Genomic DNA, 20,175 nt, shown 5'->3' with positions numbered 1-20,175 from the left:
TTCAAAAGCCCCTCAGGATAATGGAAAAGATCTAAACAATATTGGATGGAGATAAATCAAACATTCATGCATAGGAATGAGGGAGGGGGTGAAATAAAGGAAAGAAAATGACCTGAACACTGTCATTTATAGGAACAAATTTATTGAGAATGATTATTCCCTCAGCTTGTTTTGAATGAACATTTTATGTTGTTTTCCCCTTCTTTAAACCTACCAAAATAACCTTAACTCAGTGTCACATCTGCTGAGGTAACTAACAGCTTGACCAAGTTATTTCAGATGGTCTGGAAGAACATCTGCTGTGGTCCATAAGGCAAGGGGAGGCTGAAGTTTATATCCTACCAGCAAAGGTTCCCTGTGCACGTTCACCATCCCAGCGTTGTATCTGAAGGGAGGGAAATAGAAAGGAGGTTGCGGAAGCTTAGTCAACAGCCCCAGACATTGTGGTACTTAGGGCAAAATAAATCAAGTTATATCTTCCCACAGTAATGAATAATATCATTAACGTTATCATCTATGTAATTCACAATTTTCAGTTCTCAAACAGTATTCCAAAATCTCCCACCTAAGGGAGAAATATTGTGATCAAGAACCTGTGTACTTTGCTGTATTTTTTAAGTTTTAATTTTAGAATAATCTGATTAGGCCAGGAATGGGAAACTCCAGGTGTTGTTAGGGTGACAACTCCCATTATACCATCCTGACCATTGGCCATGTTGGAGCTAGCAGGAGCTGTGGTCCAGCAAAAGCTGGAGAGCCACAGGTGGCAGATCTGTGGCTAAGCAATCCAAATTCTATGCTGAGAAAACTGGATTTTGTGACCCGTATAAATTATGCAAATTTAGAAAATGTTTTGCATAGCTTATTCTGCACTTGATACTGTATTTTTCAAAATTCTGGTTTTGCTAGTCCTGAAGAGCCTAGTGGCCTGGAATCTTGGGCCTGGTCTATGCAGCAGACTAAGATAGCAAAATGATCCTGAGGCAGAACAACAACACTTCAGACACTAGGTGTGGGATACCATTCTTGTGTGAAAGTCCTCATAAGAAAATAAAATAAAACATTCAAGGCATATAAAAAGCTACCAGATCAGCTATCTGCTGTGTTATTTTTCTTCTTACTGGAAGTTGTTGTTTTTTAATGCAGACTAGCAGTCTGAAGTGACTTTAAATATAGTGTACATACATATATTTCTGCTGTTCAGCCAGTATATCTTGCTACGTATCTGATTTTGCTCCAAGGATCCTCTGTGATAAAGGATTTTGCATAAAGATACTAAAAATTGACCAAAATGCAGGCCATGACTTGAGTCTTGGCAAAAAAATTATCATTTGCTACGTTTGCATCAAGCTGCCCCTTTTTAAAGGGGTGGAATTTTTAATCAGGCAAGTTGTCATCCCTCTCCCCAAGGCCAAAATTTGGTTCAAGGTACAAAATAAGCCCCATTTCATTCCCAAAACCTTAAAGAGCATTTTTAAGCAAAAACAAAAGGAAACCATATCTGTTGTTTCAACTCCATGTTGGTTACAACTTCATTGACATTGTCGAAAAGAAAGAGTGCAGCTGACTTGATGCTTTTTTACTTACCCAGGAAACAGGACACAGGGATTTAAAGACCCTGTGGTACCATTCACACACCTTGATGTCCTTGCCGTTGGCTTTTACAGTCTTCACACAGCGGTAATAATCTGCAAGGAAGGAAAAAGAAGCAACATGTCAACTTCTAAAGTGTCACCACTCCTGTTTCTGCACTGGTGAACATTTAATGTCTGCTTAACTTCCATATCATCTGTAGCTTTGTACCAGCAAGCAGGAGTCACCCTCTCTGTAATGATAAAAAGTTCCTCTAGCCAATAAGATATCTCAGTCTGAACCTACCAACAGGACACACTGAAGCAGAAGAGCACATGGCTCCTCTTGGCTTTGGCTCCAGGGACATTAACAGTACAACCCTATGCATGTCTAGTCAGAAAAAGTAAGCCCTATTGAGCTCAATGGGAGTGTGAAAGATCTAGTGGAGGGGGCTTTTGCTTACTCGCAAACACACCCATCCTTTCACTAGGGTGAAATCCCAAACTCTCCAGGAGGTGCTGGTGAGCTACAGCGGAATATAGAGTTTCATTTAAAAGACAGAGTGTTACTTCCAGATGGGGAGAATTTTGACTTTTTGGTTTATGTATCAGAATGTATTTAAAGCAGCATTAGGTTGAAAAAAAAGGATCCTCCTGATACCCAAGACAGTTTCTTTTTTTGCCATTTTCACAGGCATTTCCCCCAGCTGCCTTGTTATCTGAGCAACAGAGTCAAAACTTTCTTAGCAATGAGTCTTTATTACTTCTGTGTATAGTACACCACACTACTAAAGATATACTACAGTGGTGCCTCGCAAGACGAAATTAATCCGTTCCGCGAGTCTCGTCTAGCGGTTTTTTCGTCTTGCGAAGCAACCCTATTAGCGGCTTAGCGGATTAGCGCTATTAGCGGTTTAGCGGCTATTAAAGGCTTAGCGGCTATTAAAGGCTTAGCGGATTAGCGGCTAAAAGGCTATTAGCGGCTTAGCGGCTTAGAAAAAGGGGGGGGGAAGCGGGGGCAAATCGGAACACTTGCAAGACGTTTTCGTCTTGCAAAGCAAGCCCATAGGGAAAATCGTCTTGCGAAGCAGCTCAAAAACGGAAAACCCTTTCGTCTAGCGGGTTTTCCGTCTTGCGAGGCATTCGTCTTGCAGGGCACCACTGTATATGAATAATAACAACAATACATAAAGCTGTAGAGCAGGGGTCAGCAAACCTTTTCAGCAAGGGCCCAGTCCACTGTCCCTCAGACCTTGGGGGGGGGATCAGACTATATTTGGGGGGGGGGAAATGAACGAATTTATATGCCCCACAAATAACCCAGAGATGCATTTTAAATAAAAGCACACATTCTACTTATGTAAAAACACCAGGCAGGCCCCACAAATAACCCAGAGATGCATTTTAAATAAAAGGGCACATTCTACTTATGTAAAAACACCAGGCAGGCCCCACAAATAACCCAGAGATGCATTTTAAATAAAAGGGCACATTCTACTTATGTAAAAACACCAGGCAGGCCCCACAAATAACCCAGAGAGGCATTTTAAATAAAAGGGCACATTCTACTCATGTAAAAACACGCTGATTCCTGGACCGTCCGCGGGTTGGATTAAGAAGGCGATTGGGCCGGATGGGCCGGATCCGGACCCTGGGCCTTAGGTTGCCTACCCATGCTGTAGAGGTTAGGAAGGGCATCTAAACATATATACGATGAAAAGCCTGACAAATAAAATATATCTTATCAGCCTGCTCCTCCCGAATATCTCAAAAGTGGTTCAATACCATGCATGAAAAATCTTGTCCAGTGCAGCCATATCCCTCTCTTTTACCCACCCAGGTAGTTCTGGTAGCAGTTCTTGGTCTGGTTGGTGTTTGGAAAGCGTGGGTCAAATGGGGCCGTGAGATAGTCACCCTGTTTTTTCTTCAGTTGGTTGATCTCTTCTGCTGATGGTGCAGCAGCTGAAAAGGTCTGCATTTCTGAGAGGGGGGAAGATGAGAGACTCAAGTAACCTGCAACACTGCCCATTGTCAGAGCAGACAGCCACCCCAGCTCTCAGCTACATCCTAGAGAACTTAAGAGTTCTGGTCAGAAATAGCTTTTAATTCCCAGCTCCTTTGCTCTAACAGCAGGGTTGCCATATTTCAAAAAGTAAAAACCAGGACACCCCAAAGTTGTTGAGCATACTTTTTTTTTTACAAAATCGCGGTTTTTCAATTGATCCTGGACATCAATTCTGGCTTTGAAATCCCAGTAATGCCTGGGAAAATTCCGACATATGGCAGTCCTATCTAACAGTCCCAAGGCGCTGCAAGATTAATACACCTCTGTTTTTTTCTTGGCCTAGTGTTCAACTCAATCCAGCCCATGCTTTAGGCTAGCAGTTCTCATATTCCTTCCAAACTCTTATTCCCCTCCTTGCCACATCTACTCCTATTCTCTGCTTTAGTCCTTCCTTTCCACAGATGTCATATTACAATGAATCGTCATGGGCCTCTTAACTCCTAGCTGTTGCCACCAGAGGTGTACCTAGGCTCCCTTGGCAAGGAGCTGTATCAGTGCCCCCCCCCCCCCGGACCCTTGCACTCCTCTGCCGAGGTGCCTAGAGTAACCTGTGCACCTCGCCCCACAGCCCAGAGCAGAATTACGGACTTGTAGTGTTGAAAGGGACCATGAAGTCCAACCCCCTGCAATCCAGGAATCTTTCACCTGGCGTGGGGTGAAAGACACACTCTGGGACTGGCAGAATCCGAGACCAGGGAGAAGAGTTGGTGGAAGAAGATTGGAAAAAGTTCAAAGATTATTTACAGAAACATTGTAAAATTAATGAATGTTAGAATGATGTTGGATAGAAACTAAGCGGTCCTTTGCTGAAATGCTATAAGGGAATATGAGAAGATGGTTATTAACAGGTAAAAAAAAAAATTAATGTTATAATATTTAAAAATTGAAGATTAAGATGAATGAAGAGGGGAGGGATTTGCTGAATTAACAATTGGAACTGGAATACAGAAAAGGAAGGCGTGAGGAGGTTCGGGAAATAAGCAAATGAAAAATATGTGATAGAAAGATTGAACTGTTTTTTTAAACTATTTTTATTTTGTATTTTGTATTTTTCTTTTTTCTTTTTCCTTTTATTCTGTAACTTTTTTGAAAATCTTAATAAATATCTTATAAAAAAAAAGAAAGACACACTCTGGAATCAGGCCAAAGGCCCTTTAGTCCAGCATCCTGTTGTCACAGTGGCCAACTGGATGTGTCCTGAATACAATAGTACTCTTTCATTCACGATCCCCTCACAATCCTACTCCATCCTCACTGGTGATTCCTAGAGCCTGGTATTCATAGCCATCCTGCCCCCCAACAGCCTGGACAGGGCCCTAAAGCCTCTCTGCCAACCAAAGCGCTGAAGGAAAACCAACCCTGGGATTATGGGTTGTATGGCAGCTGCAAACTGGCAAGGTTTTCTAGAGGTAGCAGTTTCGTTCTGACTTTTCACTCCCCCAACCCCCCACATGGAGTAGCAGCCCAAGAAATTTCCAGAAGGTGCTGAAGGGAAAGCCCTTCAGCCAATCAAATGGCAGATACCTTCCTCCTGGCACAACTGACGGTGGGTTGGGAATAACTGCCACGGAATCTTCTGGAAGGGGTGCAAAGGGAAGAACGAACAGTGGTGTGTCTTAGCAGCCAGATAGGGCAAAATGTTCTCACCTCTGCCACACAAAAGAGGCCACTGTTCAATCTTGTATTTTCACACACACTCACACACAATCTGAAGAAAAAAAATGATGTGGAATCTTCCTGCTTCAAATTAGGGAATAGAAGTCTGTCCATCCCGCCTCCTCACACCCCCTTTTTATGACTCCCAATGATGAATATTGCTAAATTTGGAGAGGGTTTTTTTTTAAGGGGGAGGGGGATGTAACTGTAGTGAGTTTGGTGTTTGCATAAATCTATGCCATGTCCTTTCCCTGGAGGGTGCAAATGTCCCCAAAAGAAAGCAAAGCACACGCAAGAGTTAGGCACAAAGCAAATATGTTTATTGTTCAGCTGAACAGATCTAACGTGCGGCTCACACCAGAAAGGCAGGGTAAACAACTTGCATCCGCCAGGACTGTTCCCTAAACAGATATTCCTACAGCCTTTGCTCTTCTGTTGTCAGCTATAAGTGGAATTGCAAATGGCTTTCCTCACTCTCAGTAATCCAGCATTTTTGCCTTGGCCAGAAGGCCCCACTGTCAACAACAACAACAACAACATTTATACCCTGCCCATCTGCCTGGGTTTCCCCAGCCACTCTGGCCAGCTTCCAACAGAATATTAAAAACACAATAAACCATCAAACATTAAAAACTTCCCTAAACAGGGCTGCCTTCAGATGTCTTCTAAAAGTCAGATAGTTGTTTATTTCCTTGACATCTGATGGGAGGGCATTCCACAGGGTGGGCGCCACTACCAAGAAGACCCTCTGCCTGGCTCCTTGTAACCTCACTTCTCACAGGGAGGGAACCGCCAGAAGGTCCTCAGAGCTGGACTTCAGTGTCCGGGCTGAACGATGGGGGTGGAGACTCTCCTTCAGGTATGCTGGGTTGACGCTGTTTAGGGCTTTAAAGGTCAGCACCAACACTATGAATTGTGCTCAGAAACGTACTGGGAGCCAATGTAGTTCGCTGGCCACTCCCAGTCACCAGTCTAGCTACCGCATTCTGGATTAGTTGCAGTTTCCGGGTCACCTTAAAAGGTAGCCCCACATAGAGTACAATGCAGTAGTCCAAGCGGGAGATTACTAGAGCATGCACCACTCTGGCGAGACAGGTAGGGTCTCAGCCAGCGTACCAGATGCAGCTGGTAGACAGCTGCCCTGGACACAGAATTGACCCGCACCTCCATGGACAGCTGTGAGTCCAAAATGATACCCAGGCTGCGCACCTGGTCCTTCAGGGGCACAGTTACCCCATTCAGGACCAGGGAGTCCTTCATACCCACCTGCCCCCTGTCCCCCCCAAACAGTACTTCTGTCTTGTCTTGTCAGGATTCAACCTCAATCTGTTAGCTGCCATCCACCCTCCAACCGTGGTGCCATTGTCCTGCGGAGTTGTAGAGCAGTCTGTGTAAGGGGCTGCTACGATCCCGACTCCCTAGCATAGGAGCAGCCAAAGTGGCCAGTTTCTCAGAGGTTATATCAGCTGGCTGGCTGACTGACTAGCCTGGATGGACTAGGTGCTGTTGCCTTAGCACACTCCCCTCCAAAAGGTCCAGCAGCTCCTGCGGTCAGTGAGCCCAGCCCTTGACTCTCCTGAGCCTGAGTAACTAAATAACAGTGGAACAGACTTTGTCAGAAGGTGGTGGGCTCTCCTTTAAAAACGGGAGGTTTTTAAATAAGAGATTGGATGGCCATCTGCTTTAGTTGAGATTGCCTGCATTGCAGGGGGTCCCTTCCAACTCTACAATTCTTTGATATGATTCTAGGATCCAGGTACTCTGATTTTGGATGTTCCTGCCTCTTTAATGTAAAAACTCCTCCATAATGTTCTCCCTCCTCACTCTCCAAGGCCAAATAGTCTTAGTTTAGCCAGAACATCGCAGCACTTGGTGCTTTGGAGAAGCAGCTGAGAGTTGGCACCTCTGGCAGCACCATCATTTCCCTGCCTTTCATCTCAGGGTGTGTGTGTCTGTGTGTGTGTGTGTGTGTGTGTGTGTGTGTGTGTGTGTGTGTGTCACTCACTTCAGCTGGAAGAGTATAGCCTGGTGGCTATTTCTGGAGTGCACCTTCCTCAGAAGACCCACTCCAGAGCTCAGAGAGGATCTCTTCAGGCTGGGAGGGGGTCTCCTTCCAAGCCAGAGGCTTGTTGAGGCTGCTCAGCTGAGACAAGGGGAGCCTTCTGTGCCTCAGCTGAGCAGCTTAATGAGGGTTTCCCTGCCTCTCTGGGAGGCTGAAGAGCCTCAGCAAAGCCCCTTTGCGCCTCCGGCTCACAAGTAGACCCTCCCTGGAGCCTGAAGAGAAAATCATCTAAGGTCTCCAGAGACTATCTCCTTGCGAGCCAAAGGGGCTTTGTGGAAGCTGGTCAGGTCTATCCCCTCACTTCGGGGCCCAGCTGAGAAGTGCCAGAACACTGTTACAGCACTTTCAAGCTGAAAAAAAAGCCTGCTTTTACCACCCATACACTCTGTTTAGGTAGTTCCTTCTGGAGTTCCCCACAATCTCTTTTTGTTTTACTTACCATGGAACAATTTAGTATCATCAGCAAAATTGGTCACTTCACTGACCACTCCTAATTTTAGATCATTTATGAACAAGTTTGACCAAACTGCAGGAGGCAGTGGAAGACAGGAGTGCCTGGAGTCGGACAAGACTAAACGACTAAACAACAACAATGAACAAGTTAAAAAGCACAGGTTCCAATACTGATCCTTACGGCACTTCACTTTCTACATCTCATCATTCAGAGAACTGGCCATTCATACCTACTCCTTGCTTTTTGCAGCTTAACCAATTCCTGATCTACAAGAGGACCTCTCCTCTTCTTCCTTGACTGCAAAGCTTACTTTGGAGTCTTGGATGAGACACTTTGTCAAAAGCTGTGGACTCATCCACATTTACCTTTTGCCCCGAGCTTTCTAGGCACAGGTCTGCACTTTAAAGCACTGTGTCTCAGCACTTTTTTTTTTGGCACCAGCACTTTCCCTGCAAAAACTTGGTGTTTAACACTAAGTTGGAACAAACAGCAATTTGGATTTTTCCAAGCTAGCTTTTTCCTCTGAGGGGAAAAATTTAAACGGTGCTCCAACCCTCCACTTCACCCACCCACCTATCCAACAAATTATCCACAAGTGGAGTGATAACATTTCTTCATTTGGCAGGTCACATTTGAGCAAGGGTAGGCAAACTAAGGCCCGGAGGCCGGATCCGGCCCAGTTGCCTTCTGGATCCGGCCCACAGACGGTCTGGGAATCACCGCATGGATCGGCATGGATCTGATTGTTAAGGCAGCGCCAGCACACCTGTTCAGCAGCACCTCCTCCTGACTTCTTCCCGCCCTGCCTAGAGCTGAGAGGAAGGGGACTGGGCTTTGTTGGTGCCAGCAGCAGCAGCGTTAGCGCTCGAGTGGCCACCATTGTAAGCAGGCTCAATTTGGGCTTTGTTGTTGCCAGCCCTGCTCCGGAGCCCTTTCGCACCGTCTTGCCACCGCCAGCCCCTGCCGCTCGCAAGACACAGGTAAGCAGCCACTGGGGCTCGTCCAGTACTGTGGAGAAGGGAGGGGAGAGTTGTGGGGCGGGGAATGGCTTGCCTGAGTAGAATGTGTCCTTTTATTTAAAATGCATCTCTGGGTTATTTGTGGAGCCTGCCTGGTGCTCTTGCATAGAATGTTGTGTCCTTTTATTTAAAATGCACCTCTGGGTTATTTGTGGGAATTCGTTCATATTTTCCCCAAAAAATATAGTCCGGCACCCCACAAGGTCTGAGGGACAGTGGACCGGCCCCCCGCTGAAAAAGTTTGCCGACCCCTGCACTTGAGGGTAACCATCTGGCTTACAGTCACAGGCATCAAGTCCTCGTGTCAACAATCTGCGAGTTCTGGTTGGGTTTGGCTCTAACCAGAAAAGGAAAGAAAACAAGACCTCCTCCTCTTCCTTCTTCTATGTTAAAAAATAGTCTGATACATGGCATATCTATAGCAACGAGTTGTTCCAATTTCCTTTTATATATATAAGTAACCTTTATTGAGTAGTATCCTGGTTCACTCATCACTTCAACACGGGCTGTGACAGGAACCAAATGTGCCGTGGACTCCATCAAGACAAGATCCTTTCAAAGTGGTTCTGTTACAACTTCTGAAAGCAAGAGCAGGGGAGCACAATGTGTTACAACACACCATCTATCTAAGGTGGTCCTATCCTGTTTTGCATTTTGAAGCCCTCAAGGCAGCTTACCTAACAAATGCAAACTATGTAAAACATAACTATCAAAGAGCAGTTGTCCTCTTTGACATTGCTTCCCCTACATCCAGGATTTCAGATACCATTAAAAGCTTGGGAAACTAGAAGGGACCTAAAGGATAGTAATGATGGTGCCAGGCAAGCATGACTAGGCAGAGAAACCCTCTCCCTGTTAGCTGTCTACTAGGACTGTTCCTAAGCAGGTTAACCTAGGAAAATACAGCCTTTGCTCTTCTCTTGTAAGCTATAAGTGGAACTGCAATTGACTTTCCATACTATCAGTAGTCCAGCATTTTTGCTCAGGGCTAATGTTCTGTCCACCCTGGTCTTCTTTTTCTTCTTCATTATCATCATCATCATCATCATCATGGCCTGGTGGCCATGATGGAGCTGCAATGGGTGGGGCAGCACACCTTTCCCACAACCCTTGTGATTTGTGTCATTTTATGACCCCCATTATATCTAAAATCATTATTGTATTTATTCTTAAAGTGGAGTGTGTTTGGGGGAGGGGCCGTAAAATTAACACTTATGGACAAATTTCCATTGGAGCTTCAGTGGTTTAGAAATGCAGAAAGAAGCCCCTGGAAGAAAGAAGAAAGCATGGGAGAACTTTTACACTATGGGCTGGTTCATATATGACTGCAACCTCAAGTGAAGGGTGGCACATGGAAAGGGGCTATCACAGATCATCACCTCAAATGCACATTTTGCCGTCTCACCAGTACAACCATTTAATACCGCTCTTATATCATGGTCTCATGGATAACCCTGGCAACTGTAGTTTGTTCAGGGTGCTGGGAATTGTAGGTCTGTGAGTTCCACGTCCTAAGCATACTACAGTTCCCAGGAATCTTTGGTGGAAGCCAAAATCTTTAAAGTTGCATTAGAATACTTCAAATGTATGGTGTGTGTGTGGGTTAGGTTTAGCATCTTACATTAGGGTCCGGTACCTTGTAATCACCCTTGCCTTTCAGTCTCTCCAGCGATGAGGACAAGACACTATAGATGGTTATGAAAGTAGGGCTGCTTCTTTGTCTCGCTGCAAAGCAAATGGAGCCATTAGTAGGTGCTTGGCTCTCAGTGATACTAGCACCAGGCAGGAGCATGATGGTGGGGGATATGGGAGCTAAGCATTGCTGTAGATCATTTAATTGGCATTTCGTCTTACCTGAACTCAGAGCCTTTCCCAATTTGTTTATGGACTTATTGCTCCTAGTAAAAAAGAAGTTTAATTAGTTCACTTTGTACAAGGAGTTAAACATAAAGATACAGTTATTGATTCCTTAGTATTATTATTCTAAGGTTTATAATGGCCTGAGACCATTTCCTGGCCTTGCTTGGAATCCCAGGAGTGTTCCATTGAGTGTTATACAGAATAGAAATGAATGAAAATGGGGGATGTTAGGGTGGTAGGCTGCTCCCATGTGCATTCCTTGGAACATACAGAGAGCCCTGTATGTGCAAGATTTCTGATCATAGAAAGAAAGGGCTCTCAATGCCAGTTGGTTCTCCCAGCTTACCTGGGTGGTTTCCCTGTGGCGCTTCTGGACTGGATCTGCTTAGCTAGATCTTTACTTTGTTTTTCTGTTTCCAGTGCTTTGCTCTGAGGTCTTGACGTTTGGCCACCCACTTTGGAGGGCCTCACACCCGCATTATCCCAGCCTTGATCAGAAGGTCCCACTGCCAGCGATGCCTTTGTCCTGCGGAGTTGTAGAGAAGGCTCCTTTTCCTTCGGGGATGGACTCTGAGAAGGGGGGTGCTCCTGCTCTGGGGAGGGGCTTAAAGGAGTCTGTGGCCTGCTTGGCATTGGGGATTTCACGTCTGTGCCGAGTTGTAAAGAAGGCTCCTTTTCCTTCGGGGATGGACTCGGAGATGGGGGGTGCCCCTGCTCTGGGGAGGGGTTTAAAGGAGTCTGTGGCCTGCTTGGCGTTGGGGATTTCACGTCTGTGTGGAGTTGTAGAGAAGGCTCCTTTCCCTTCGGGGATGAACTCTTAGAAGGGGGGCGTCTCTGCTCTGGGGAGGGGCTTGAAGGAGTCTGTGGCCTACTAGTCTTTGGGGATTTCACGCCTGCTGTCTGTGAACGTGAGGGGCTGCTCCGATTCCGACTCCCCAACTTAGAAGGAGCAGCCAAAGTGGCCAGTTCCCCAGAAGTCATTTGATCATGCCAGCTGAGTAGCCTGGATGGGTTAGACGCGGCTGCCTTAGCACCCACTCCACGAGGTCCAGCGGCCACTGAAGTGGGAGATCTTCGGGCAGAAGTGGCTGCTGTTGGTCTGGACGTGTGCCCCTGGAAAGGAAGAAGGAGATGCTATCCTCCTGGCCTAGGTGGGTAATGGAGTCCCCAAAGGCAGGGAAAGAGAAAGGCAATTATCATACCTTTGCTTCCAAGGAAAGCTTGGCCCACCCACTTCTCGATGAGCTAGAGCTCCTGCTTTCTGAATCCATTCAGGAAGGTGGTCCCCTGAGCACTGCCAGCTGAGTGCTTTCCAGCTCTCGGGCGGGAGACTCCACTAGACTACATGGGCAGGGGACCATGTAAAAACATTTTGCCTACTACAATACAAAACATGGAGCATCCCCCATCCCGATCTTTTGCTTTCAAACATCTTGTCTGAACTCAGAAGCTTGCACACTATTTTGTTATATCTTGGCTGGTCATAAGAACATAAGAAGAGCTTGCTGGATCAGGCCAATGGCCCATCTAGCCCAGCATCCTGTTCTCACAACTGCCTACCAGATGCCTACAGGAAACCTGCAAGCAGGTCCAATAAGGGAATTGTCTGAATCTGGATTGTAGAACATGGACAGCATTTGATTTCTTGTGAAGAACTGAAACTCTGCTCTCCTCCCAGGTTCTGGCTTCCCACATTGGTGCCATTTTTTTGTCATAAAGCACCCCGAGTCTGACAGCCAGTGGGTCATCTGTAACGGCATCTACAGAGTCGAAGAAGGAAACGTTAAGACTCTTTTAACTGTCCTTACCTCCCTGGCAGGGATTCCACGTGTTTCTTGAGCAGAGCGGCCAGCAACACCTTTAGAGGGGGGAAAGGAGAGGAGGCAGGAAGCAAGAGACTGAATTCTGTGGAAGCTCCAAAGAGACCTGTGGTTGAAGAGGGGTCTGTAGAAAATAGGGAAGGGGCACAGGTTCTAGGGAAATACACCCCTGCTCCCCCAGCTGCTTCAGGCACTCAGCTGCATTAAAGCTGATGTTTAACCTGAGTGGGGCCCTTGACTTCAATCCTTCCATCCTTACCTGATTTCCGGATGATACGTTTTGCAACAGGGGCACTTTCCCTGCAATGGAAAGGCTGGAATGAAAACTGCACCAAAAACCCCCCAAAACTACCACAGTTTGACAAGAGCTGAATCATTGACTCCAGCCTTCCGCAACTTGGTGCCTTCCTGATGTTTTGGACTCTAACCAGGGCTGGGCCCAAGACACCTTGCTACTTGAAGCATCCCACCTCGACTCCCTGCTACTCTGCCTGTGCGGCAGTGGAGTGTGTCACGCAGATGCAGCTGTGGTGTGTGGGAAGGACATGGTTGTAGACGAGGTGGCAGATGAGGCAGTGCAGCCACAGAGACAGTGGCGAGAACAGTGTGCTCCTTGGTCCTGATCTGCTAGCTGAGGCAACTGCTTCACTGTGCCTCATCCCCATTGTGTCTCATCTCCCATCACCCCTAGCCAGCATGGTCAATTGTCAGGGATGGTGAGAGTTGTAATCCAAAACATCTGGAAGGCAGCACATTGGGGAATGCAGATTTACTCACTTCACAGAGATGGGAACAGGGAAACACTTGTGCTACCTGTATTCTCATTGTAAAGTTTGCTAGTAAGGCCTCTCTTCTGCTACTACCCTTCACTACCCCATTGCATATTATTGAAGACTCAGTCTTCCCCCCACCCCATAGGAGTGGCCTGACCACCAACTTAAAAGCAACAATTGTGTTTGTCCTTTTGGTTAAAGAGAAAAACACAGGTGCCTGACAGTGTGTTCTCTCTACAAAATATACTTCCAGATACCCCTTGATTGTCAACTCATTGCATTTCCAGAGTTGGGTCGTTAATCCATGTTCACATGACATTATCCAAAATGCCTGTGTCTCCTGGGTTTTGTTATAAGATAACTGTTGGGTGAAATGTTTCTCAAGCCAACTTCACACTGATTGGAGTGCTTAAACCATTCCTAATTTCTAGCCAAGATAAGAACACCTTTGCATAGGATAAAGCACGGGTGTCAAACACAAGGCCTGTGGGCCGAATCCGGCCCGCCAGACCTCATCATGTGGCCCGTGAGGCGCATGCGCAGACACTATGACCATTTCTCTCTCAAAAAAAGAGCATGCGCAAACGGGAGCATTATGTAATCCCGAATTAGAGATTTAGTTGAATCGTTTGGGGAAGCTGGCGCTAGTCAGAGAGAGAGAGAGATTTATGGACTAGCAGCGGAGTTCTTGCGCCGTCATGGTGTTGCCTGCGCAGGTGACTTAATTTTTTAAAGTTGCATCGTAGACTGTTGATGCACGTGGAGGCCTCTTGAAGGATTTGACAGTTCTCCCCTCCCACCCTGCTCAACAACAACAACAACATATCTGGTTTGGGCTCCGTGGCAGTTGTGGCCGTTAACCGTGAGAAATGGGCTCACGCGAGACAGTTCACGTGACCGAGACACGTCAAGGCATCACCTCACGTGCGTCCATTCAGAAACAAGCCCCCCTGAGGGGGATGGCTCACCCCCAGATTGTTGTGGGACTCCAGCTGCCATCAGCCCTCAGCATAGGAGCAAACTCCTAGGGGCCGAAGTCCTACAGATAGTCCTACAGATACAACCGGCCCTTTGAGGGTGACCAAACTGCTGGTGCGGCCCCCGCTGAATTTGAGTTTGACACCCCTGGGGTAAAGACATCGCCACCCCATCAGTGCCCCCTGCTGTGTTCACAAGCAGAAGCTAATCTGACAGTAATGAAGCTGGGCTGATGTGAACAGCTAGTGTAGCTGGCCATGTACAATGCCATGGTGCAAAGTATAATGAATAAATGAAATGCAACTCCTTCTACACTCCAGGGCAGCTGCATTGGGCACACAGGCTGAAGGGGGGAAAGTACTGCCTCAATGGACTAATGCAGAGCTTTCCAAACATTTCATGTTGGTGACACACTTTTTAGACATGCATCATTTTGCGACACAGTAATTCAGTTTTACCAGCAAACTGAAGGTTAAAACTAACCCCTTTCCAGCCTGGGGAGGAGCACAGGGAGGGTTCATGCGACACACCTACACACTGCAGCCAACACACTAACATGTCACAACACACAAGTTTAGAAAGCTCTGGACTAACGTATCAGGGCCTGTCCAGCTTAAATGTTCTCATCAGCATTGCAAAGACAATGAGCTAGGCTGCAATAAGTGACAGTGCTTTCCAGGAAGGGAGGTGGGCATTTCCCTCCACTCCCTGGAGGCCACCTTGTCTTGGGCAAGGGGAGGGCTCTGTGTGTAAGAGGTGTGTTTGTGACTTGGGCTGATGCTGGAAGCCGGAGGCACAGAAACATGTCTGCTCCATGTTGGACTTGGGGCTCCCCTGGAAACCAAGTAGGGAAGCAGGACCTGTTAGGATGCTAATACTGTAAGTCCCTCCATCCTATGCTCAGGTTGTATATCCTAAAGACAACAGTCTCTCCGCTGGCCGTCATTTCGAGGCAATGAACTCTGGGTAAGCACAGGCAACCCTGGAGTCTCTTGCCACTTGGGGACTAGGATTGTGTGCAATGATATCATGTTACGGGGTTGTTAATCCCAAAACAGATGAAATACATACAGGGATCTTGACGTGCTCTTGACCAGGTTGGCTTCACGCAGCTGCTCCTTCACTATTTCATTAGAGTCTTCTTCAGCCATGACAATTGCAAGCCAGTGCTGATGGAGAAAGACAGCGAGTCTTACACATGTATAAGGATACAGTAAGGCTGGACCATAAAGAAGGCTGATCGCCGAAGAATTGATGCTTTTGAATTATGGTGCTGGAGGAGACTCTTGAGAGTCCCATGGACTGCAAGAAGATCAAACCTATCCATTCTGAAGGAAATCAGCCCTGAGTGCTCACTGGAAGGACAGATCCTGAAGCTGAGGCTCCAATACTTTGGCCACCTCATGAGGAGAAGACTCCCTGGAAAAAAACCCTGATGTTAGGAAAGATGGAGGGCACAAGGAGAAGGGGACGACAGAGGACGAGATGGTTGGATAGTGTTCTCGAAGCTACCAGCATGAGTTTGACCAAACTGCGGGAGGCAGTGGAAGACAGGAGTGCCTGGCGTGCTCTGGTCCATGGGGTCACGAAGAGTCGGACACGACTAAACAACAACAACAACAACAACAAGGATGGCAGCCAGGGACTGGGATGTGGGGGGAGGGGGAGGGTTAGGCACCCATAACAAACTACACTTCCCAGGATTCTTTGGGGGAAAGGCAGGTTTTAAATGTATGGTGCATGTACGCATCCAAAACAGAGAGACCGATGGGTTGGCCAATGTGACGGGCAAAGGTGGTAGACTTTAAGAGGGCTTTGTTTCATGAGACTGACCTTCTCGGGCGTAGCACGAAAGCTAGCACTCTTCCATATTGTGTGGAGCCCGGATTGCTTTGACGTAAAGCTGATTGGATCACTGATCCTACCACTGGCCACGTTCAAGACGTAAATGAGACGCAGCCAGCGCTGAAAGATGATCTCCTCTTGCCCTGCAGGGGCACAGAGTTGCAGATAATATTTCCGGCCATTTGCCATCTTCACTCTCAGCTGCCGTTCATTCATGCTATGTACTTGAAACGCCACCAGGTTTAAAGAGATCAACCTGCGGGCAGAGGAAAGACTCAGCCTAGGAACTTCTGAGGTGGTGGTGGTACTTTCTCTGGGAAGGTTTTGGGGCGATGGAGAGCAGGAGCTGGGTGGCTGTGCTAGTCTCACCTAGTGACTTCCAGGTCTTTAGCCTTTGCCTCTATATCTCTGATGCCTTTTCTCACCCGGGCAATGACCATCATGTCTGGAAGTAGCAAACCTGGACTGCTGGACAAAATGCCAACCATAACTAAATTGGGTTGGTTGTGGATCACGGCATATTCACCCGTCTTGGTTAACTGCATGGAGAGAGGAGGGTAAGGAGTCTGCTAAGAACGGAACAAATGCACGGGTGTTGGGCACCTCAAACAAGCTAGAGCACCTGGAACGGACCAGGCACTGCAGGGAGTAACTAACAGGACATTTCCCCAGCTGTTCCTCAAAGGATGGCCTTCTGCAGGCCTGGAGTCTCTTCAACTCGCTATCAAAATCGGGTGGAAGGAGGTACAAAATGGTCGTTGCCTCTGGCTCCTCCTCCTGTTTGGGCTCCCTGACTCTCTGCCCTATCAGTTCCAATGGGCACCAGCAGTGGCAGATCTTGGGGTCTCACACTTCAGCGGTGGCCAAAATTTGGCGCACCCCACCTCTCATACTCCATTTCTAAATCGTAGTTGTGGCATTCCTTGGGTGGACTCAGCCCCATCAACTGCATTTTGGGTGGGTGGGTGGGCTGAAGTCACCTCATCCCTTAGGAGTTGGCACCCCTCCTCCGACAGGGAGCCATGCAAGAGAAATCTCTCCCTTTTGTATGAAAAAACCCCCACTGCCCGCCCATGACCAACGGTCCATCACCTGTAGAAAGGTCCCCTCAAAGATCTCCCCTTCTCCTAATGGAGAATACTCCGGCCTCCGCAGCAGCTGCTTGAGTCTTCCTGTTGCTGAGGACCGGCGCTGCGCAACCCGTCTGCCTCTGTGGGTTTTACGTGGAGCCCTCCTCCACTGACGTTCTAGGAGACAGACGGGGAATTGTTTAGCCTGGAGAAGAGGAGGTTAAGGGGTGATATGATAGCAATGTTCAAATATATAAAAGGATGTCACACAGAGGAGAGAGAAAGGTTGTTTTCTGCTGCTCCAAAGAAGCGGACACGGAGCAATGGATTCAAACTACAAGAAAGAAGATTCCACCTAAACATTAGGAAGAACTTCCTGACAGTAAGAGCTGTTCGACAGTGGAATTTGCTGCCAAGGAGTGTGGTGGAGTCTCCTACTTTGGAGGTCTTTAAGCAGAGGCTTGACAACCATATGTCAGGAGTGCTCTGATGGTGTTTCCTGCTTGGCAGGGGGTTGGACTCGATGGCCCTTGTGGTCTCTTCCAACTCTATGATTCTATGATTCTATGAATTAAAACGAACAAAAATGAAAAAGATAAATCCCATCATAACCCCTCCCCCAGACTAGAGGCCTCTCCCTTAAAATCACAGACTACATGCACACACCGTATATTCAAATTGAATTCCTCCAAAGAATCCCGGGTACTGCAGTTTGTTAAGGGGCTGGAAACTACAGTGGTACCTTGGGTTACATATGCTTCAGGTTACATACGCTTCAGGTTACAGACTCCGCTAACCCAGAAATAGTGCTTCAGGTTAAGAACTTTGCTTCAGGATGAGAACAGAAATCGTGCATCAGGTTAAGAACAGTTTCAGGTTAAAAACACACCTCCAGAACGAATTAAGTACTTAACCCAAGGTACCACTGTATAGGGGGTAAATACAGCTTCCAGGATTTTTCAGGAGGGTGTGTTGCTTTAACTGTGGGGGTAATTCTGCGGTGACATCATCTTTTGTGTTTTAGGTAACATTATTTGAACTCCAATTGTTTGTTAACTGGCTGGATCTTCCCTACAAAAATAATCAAGAAGTATGCCTCAGGAAGTTTGAATGCTTAATTCTTCTTGTGATTTAAAAGATGTGGCCGGGGTAACAGTTCTGCAACCTTGATAATTCATCTGGAACCATGATGTTCTCTCTAAAAGTATGAATTTGGGGGTGGGTGGGGAACAACCACCTGCGGCAATATATGTAAAGAGCAAACCTTTCATGGGTGTCAAAATGATGGTAATGTTCATTAAAACAGTTTTTAAAGGCTTGTTTTCCCTCTGCCCGCTCTGTTGCTGAATGGAGCTGGTACTTTTACTCCAGGTTAAGAGACACTAGCTTTCTTTACACCAGTTTCTTGTACTGTACATAGGATTGTTCCCCTAATAATTATTAAATTCTCAGGGGAGAAATCTGACAGTCCTCAAAAGAGATTTAAATGACAAACATGACAACACTCATATGCTCTTTAAGTTGCACCATTGTGGCATGACTTTGGTCACAAGAAGAGCTGCATGTAAAACACTTTTCAGTTATTATCACATTTTCTTAATGCTACCTAGCTCAAAGAAAGGAATAAAGTTTAAACATATAGATATTTCTGCTATTGGGGGGCGGGGCGGGGGGAGTATGTGTTTTTGTGACCAATGTAGCAAACTCAGTCAACATATATGTTTCATTGTTTTAAGCTCATCAGATTTCATTCCTAACGTAACATTTCTTGTCAGTTCACCAAAACCTTTCAATATAACAAAGGGCCATGAAATGAACTTCTGAGCAAAATTAGAGAAATTCTGAGTCGCCTTGCATGCCACAATTCTGGTTGCTTTGCATGTGTGTAAAACGCCTTTTTGGAAAACTGGGAAATTTTCTCTAGAATGCTATAGAACCTGTTAACTATATGTGAAAATCAAAAATGGAGTCTGTAGGTTGACACACCCCACCCAGCTCAACAACTCAGCATCTTAGCTCCTCCTACCTTGAGGGTGTTTGTTCATAGCTGAGTTCCTAGGATCACAAAATGCTGTCTTTTGTGACTTAAAGGGTCAGTGTTCACAAACACCTCGTCTCTGCAACTGGTTCACCGGAAACTGATATGCACCCCTCTCCCAATGTAATACAATGTTGGCTTGCAAGCCTCCACATTGTGACATCAGCTGTCCAACAGGGGCCAGGCTGCTCAGTTGTTGTCAGGCAGCTGAATGAATAGTAAAAGGGGACAGGGTCAAACATGGGCATAGCCAGGATTTATGGTGGGGGGCAGGATTTATGGTGGGGGGCAGAAGCAAGCTTATTGCAACACGGTTGGTCAGTTAGTTTTTTTATTTATTTACTTGATTTAGGGGGGAAGGCGCTCCCTGCCTCCCCCCTTGGCTACGCCCATGGGATCAAAATGTAGCAGAGCGAGACCAGAAAGTGTGATAGTTGTGCGTCCTGCTTTCTCCCTTTAGCAGCTTGACAGAAGGCAGCACCATAGAAGTGTATAAAATTATGTGCAGAAACTGGACAGGGAAAAGTTCCGCTCTCTCTCTAGTATGAGATCCACACCACACATTTAAAGCACACCCAGTGCACATTTAAAGCCCACGACGGCTCCCCCAAAGAATCATGGGAACTGTAGCTGAAAACCCATTTGCTGCGACTAAGCGTGAAAGAATGGTTTTCCCCAGTGGGAAAGAGCAGCAGTGAGCACATCCAGTTCTCGAAAACTCCTCCAGTCGGTGATGCCTTGCTTAATGGCGGTAGTTGCGATTATCGCAACGCTCCCGTTTCTCTGTAGGACTCGCCTGCTAAAAGGCGTGCTGGTTTTATCAGTGTCAATGTTCATGCCCTTTGCCGGTTCTACTATGTGAGTTGTGTTTCTGGTCATCCCGTAGGAAGGACAGCCCTCATTTTAGTAATGTCTGAGCATCTATTGAGAAAGGAGCAGATACACACACAAAAAGGTGTGTGAG

General features: G+C 46.7%; 2 protein-coding genes and 1 long non-coding RNA gene across 7 annotated transcripts; 1 reads left to right on the top strand and 2 right to left on the bottom strand.

Moving 5' to 3' along the window:
- Nucleotides 1-125: 125 nt before the first annotated feature.
- COX6B2 (cytochrome c oxidase subunit 6B2) lies at nucleotides 126-5,181 on the bottom strand. 2 transcript variants are annotated; one of them, XM_081168458.1, is made up of 4 exons: nucleotides 4,995-5,181; nucleotides 3,408-3,551; nucleotides 1,588-1,688; nucleotides 126-385 (listed from the first exon to the last, which is right to left on the bottom strand). In XM_081168458.1, exons 2-4 carry the CDS (start codon nucleotides 3,547-3,549, stop codon nucleotides 332-334), a joined length of 297 nt encoding a protein of 98 aa, XP_081024584.1. In that variant the 5' UTR covers nucleotides 3,550-3,551; nucleotides 4,995-5,181; the 3' UTR covers nucleotides 126-331. The 2 variants fall into 2 exon arrangements, with proteins under 2 accessions (XP_081024584.1, XP_081024585.1); XM_081168459.1 differs by lacking the exon at nucleotides 4,995-5,181 and adding an exon at nucleotides 4,892-4,915.
- A 2,079-nt stretch (nucleotides 5,182-7,260) lies between these two features.
- LOC308572434 lies at nucleotides 7,261-9,252 on the top strand. The gene is made up of 2 exons (XR_014001763.1): nucleotides 7,261-8,788; nucleotides 9,116-9,252. It is a non-coding gene; the product is annotated as an uncharacterized lncRNA (long non-coding RNA).
- Nucleotides 8,871-20,152, bottom strand: LOC308572405 (uncharacterized protein). Of its 4 annotated transcripts, none has more exons than XM_081168405.1 (11): nucleotides 19,200-20,152; nucleotides 17,196-17,350; nucleotides 16,473-16,642; nucleotides 16,092-16,359; nucleotides 15,330-15,427; nucleotides 12,767-12,807; nucleotides 12,496-12,545; nucleotides 11,034-11,800; nucleotides 10,682-10,725; nucleotides 10,449-10,552; nucleotides 8,871-9,405 (listed from the first exon to the last, which is right to left on the bottom strand). In XM_081168405.1, the coding sequence occupies exons 1-11, from the start codon at nucleotides 19,216-19,218 to the stop codon at nucleotides 9,397-9,399; spliced, it is 1,725 nt and encodes a 574-aa protein (XP_081024531.1). In that variant the 5' UTR covers nucleotides 19,219-20,152; the 3' UTR covers nucleotides 8,871-9,396. The 4 variants fall into 4 exon arrangements, with proteins under 4 accessions (XP_081024531.1, XP_081024532.1, XP_081024530.1 ...); XM_081168406.1 differs by having other exon boundaries at nucleotides 10,464-10,552; XM_081168404.1 differs by lacking the exon at nucleotides 8,871-9,405 and having other exon boundaries at nucleotides 9,864-10,552.
- Between the last annotated feature and the right edge of the window lie 23 nt (nucleotides 20,153-20,175).

The sequence above is a fragment of the Podarcis bocagei genome, assembly GCF_964188305.1.
Source record: "Podarcis bocagei genome assembly, chromosome: 13".
Classification (NCBI taxonomy): Eukaryota; Metazoa; Chordata; class Lepidosauria; order Squamata; family Lacertidae; genus Podarcis; species Podarcis bocagei.
The sequence above is the reverse complement of the archived record's forward strand: the minus strand, read 5'-3'. Positions and strand labels throughout refer to the sequence as shown.

Coding starts and splice junctions, on each gene's coding strand:
- COX6B2 (XM_081168458.1), bottom strand. CDS start 3,549: ATGCAGACCTTTTCAGCTGCTGCACCATCAGCAGAAGAGATCAACCAA. Junction 1,689..3,407: donor CTGCTACCAGAACTACCTGG/GTGGGTAAAAGA, acceptor CCTTCCTTGCAG/ATTATTACCGCTGTGTGAAG. Junction 386..1,587: donor CCCTGTGTCCTGTTTCCTGG/GTAAGTAAAAAA, acceptor CCCTCCCTTCAG/ATACAACGCTGGGATGGTGA.
- LOC308572405 (XM_081168404.1), bottom strand. Junction 16,643..17,195: donor TTGAGGGGACCTTTCTACAG/GTGATGGACCGT, acceptor CTCTCCATGCAG/TTAACCAAGACGGGTGAATA. Junction 16,360..16,472: donor AAAGACCTGGAAGTCACTAG/GTGAGACTAGCA, acceptor CTCTGCCCGCAG/GTTGATCTCTTTAAACCTGG.